Source organism: Anneissia japonica, unplaced genomic scaffold (genome assembly GCF_011630105.1).
Source record: "Anneissia japonica isolate Jap-2015-1 unplaced genomic scaffold, ASM1163010v1 scaffold287774_len439945_cov178, whole genome shotgun sequence".
Lineage (NCBI taxonomy): Eukaryota > Metazoa > Echinodermata > Crinoidea > Comatulida > Comatulidae > Anneissia > Anneissia japonica.
Window position 1 is genome coordinate 95,242 of NW_022725867.1, and position 1,967 is coordinate 97,208.

The 1,967-nt window shown below is 39.6% G+C and overlaps 1 protein-coding gene across 1 annotated transcript in view; it reads left to right on the top strand.

The window, feature by feature from the left end:
- The first annotated feature begins 660 nt into the window (after window positions 1–660).
- Window positions 661–1,967, top strand: part of LOC117112953 (creatine kinase U-type, mitochondrial-like) — an 8,306-nt gene continuing 6,999 nt past the window's right edge. Inside the window, exon 1 of the mRNA XM_033256183.1 lies at window positions 661–891. Coding sequence (XP_033112074.1) covers window positions 661–891 — 231 coding nt within the window. The remainder of the gene's footprint in view (window positions 892–1,967) is intronic.

The window sequence follows — 1,967 nt, forward strand, 5'->3', positions numbered from 1 at the left end:
ATTATTAATAGCGCTGACGTCAGTATCTGACATCTCCACAGTATTACAAGACACGATTCTACCCAAAAATTCAATTTTCTTTTGGAAGAATACGCACTTGGCAGGCTTAAGTTTCAGGTTAAACTGGCGGAAACGCTCTAAGGCCTCCTCAAGGTTCTTGCGATGATCCTCAAACGACTTCCCTAGGATCACTACATCGTCTAGGAACGCAAGGGCTGTTTGCCAATTAAGGCCCCGCAGAACCATGTTAATCACCCGTGAGAAGGTTGCTGGGCTATTACATAAACCAAATGGCATTTTAACAAACTCGAATAGACCGTACTTAGTCACAAAAGCGGTCTTTTTCCGGTCGTCAGGATGTAAATTGACTTGCCAATACCCAGATATTGCATCGAGTTTCGAAAACCATTGGTTACCAGTTAACGTGTCCAGGCAATCTTCTAGTATGGGTAGGGGATACACGTCTTTAACAGTAACGTTATTCAGAGCGCGATAGTCAATGCAAAAACGGACATTGCCATCGCGTTTGCGCACTAGAACAGGTGCAGACGCCCACTCAGAATTAGAGGGCTGAATAATACCACCATGAAGCATCTTATCTAATTCCTTCCTCTCGTGGCTGGGTCAGTAATGTTCCCATATTCCTCCCTATACTCTAAAATGTCCTGCACCGCAGGCCCTGGGAATTGCCCTCCGAAATGGCGTTCCCTGGTAGCAAAATTTAGTCGCACTGGCCGCTGCAGTTCTTCCCTCTCTGCTGTTGCCATAACTGTAAGAAAAAAGAAACATCGACTGGTTGTTTGCGCTACTCCTGCAACCACGATCAACGTCCCAACGCACACGCAAATGGATGGTACTTCGGGTTGGTGCCCGTACAGCGTTACGCGAAGAGTACGTCGATCCCGATGGTAGAAATACAGTTACCGAAAAATAAACGCAACGCATCTCAGAAAATCAGGTTGAGAATAATGGTGTTATGGAGTGATAATGATGATAATAATAAAATAATAATAATAATAATAATAATAATAATAATAATAATAATAACAACAATAATAATAACAATAATAGTAATACCAATCGTAATAATATTAATAATGTTGAGAATAATGGTACCATAAAAATGTCAATAAAAATCATATGGCAATGATGCTCCTGATTAAAGTAAGAACAAAAATAATTATATGTTCAATGATAATGACTATGATGACAATGATGTGGATAATATCTATGGGCATAATAATAAAGGAGAAAAGAATCTAGACATACAAGACCAATTGATATAAATTAAATGACACATGACTCGAAAAACCACATTTTATTACACAAATCAAGAATCAAGAACATACAAGACCATAATAGAATGAAGACAGAACACCAGTAGAATGTACGGTACATAAAAACAATAGGTACGCAGATAGAGCAAGAAAGAATACCATATCTCCTCCTCCTCTTATTATGATAATAAAATAAAATGGAAATAATAAAGAAATAAAACACTAGAATACAACTACTGGTTAAACATATAGTCTGCTAAAAATAGCACACAAGTACGAATACGAGTCCGCTAAAAATAGCACACCAGGAATATCCCTCGATTAATGTTGTCTGTTATAACAATAACACACCCGGAATATTCCTTTATCGACGAATAGCCTACATAATCGTCAGCCACATAGAGGGCGCCAGTCTAAAAACTGGCGTAACCAAGTTGTTTTCAGCGAAACTGAACAGCGCGACCCTGGAGAATTCCTAGGTCGCTAACTGATCATGCATCAGCTGCAACGTCATTGGCTGGCGAGCACAGACGAGATAAACAATGCCTGTCTGTGATTGGTTGAAAGTGGAATATGTTCACCGCTCAAAACTGCGGCGTTGTTGAAATTCGAGTCAACCAAAATTGATAATGGTTGAGCAAGAGACGCCCCACAATGTAGGGCGAAAATTAATTCTACACAATCAACCAC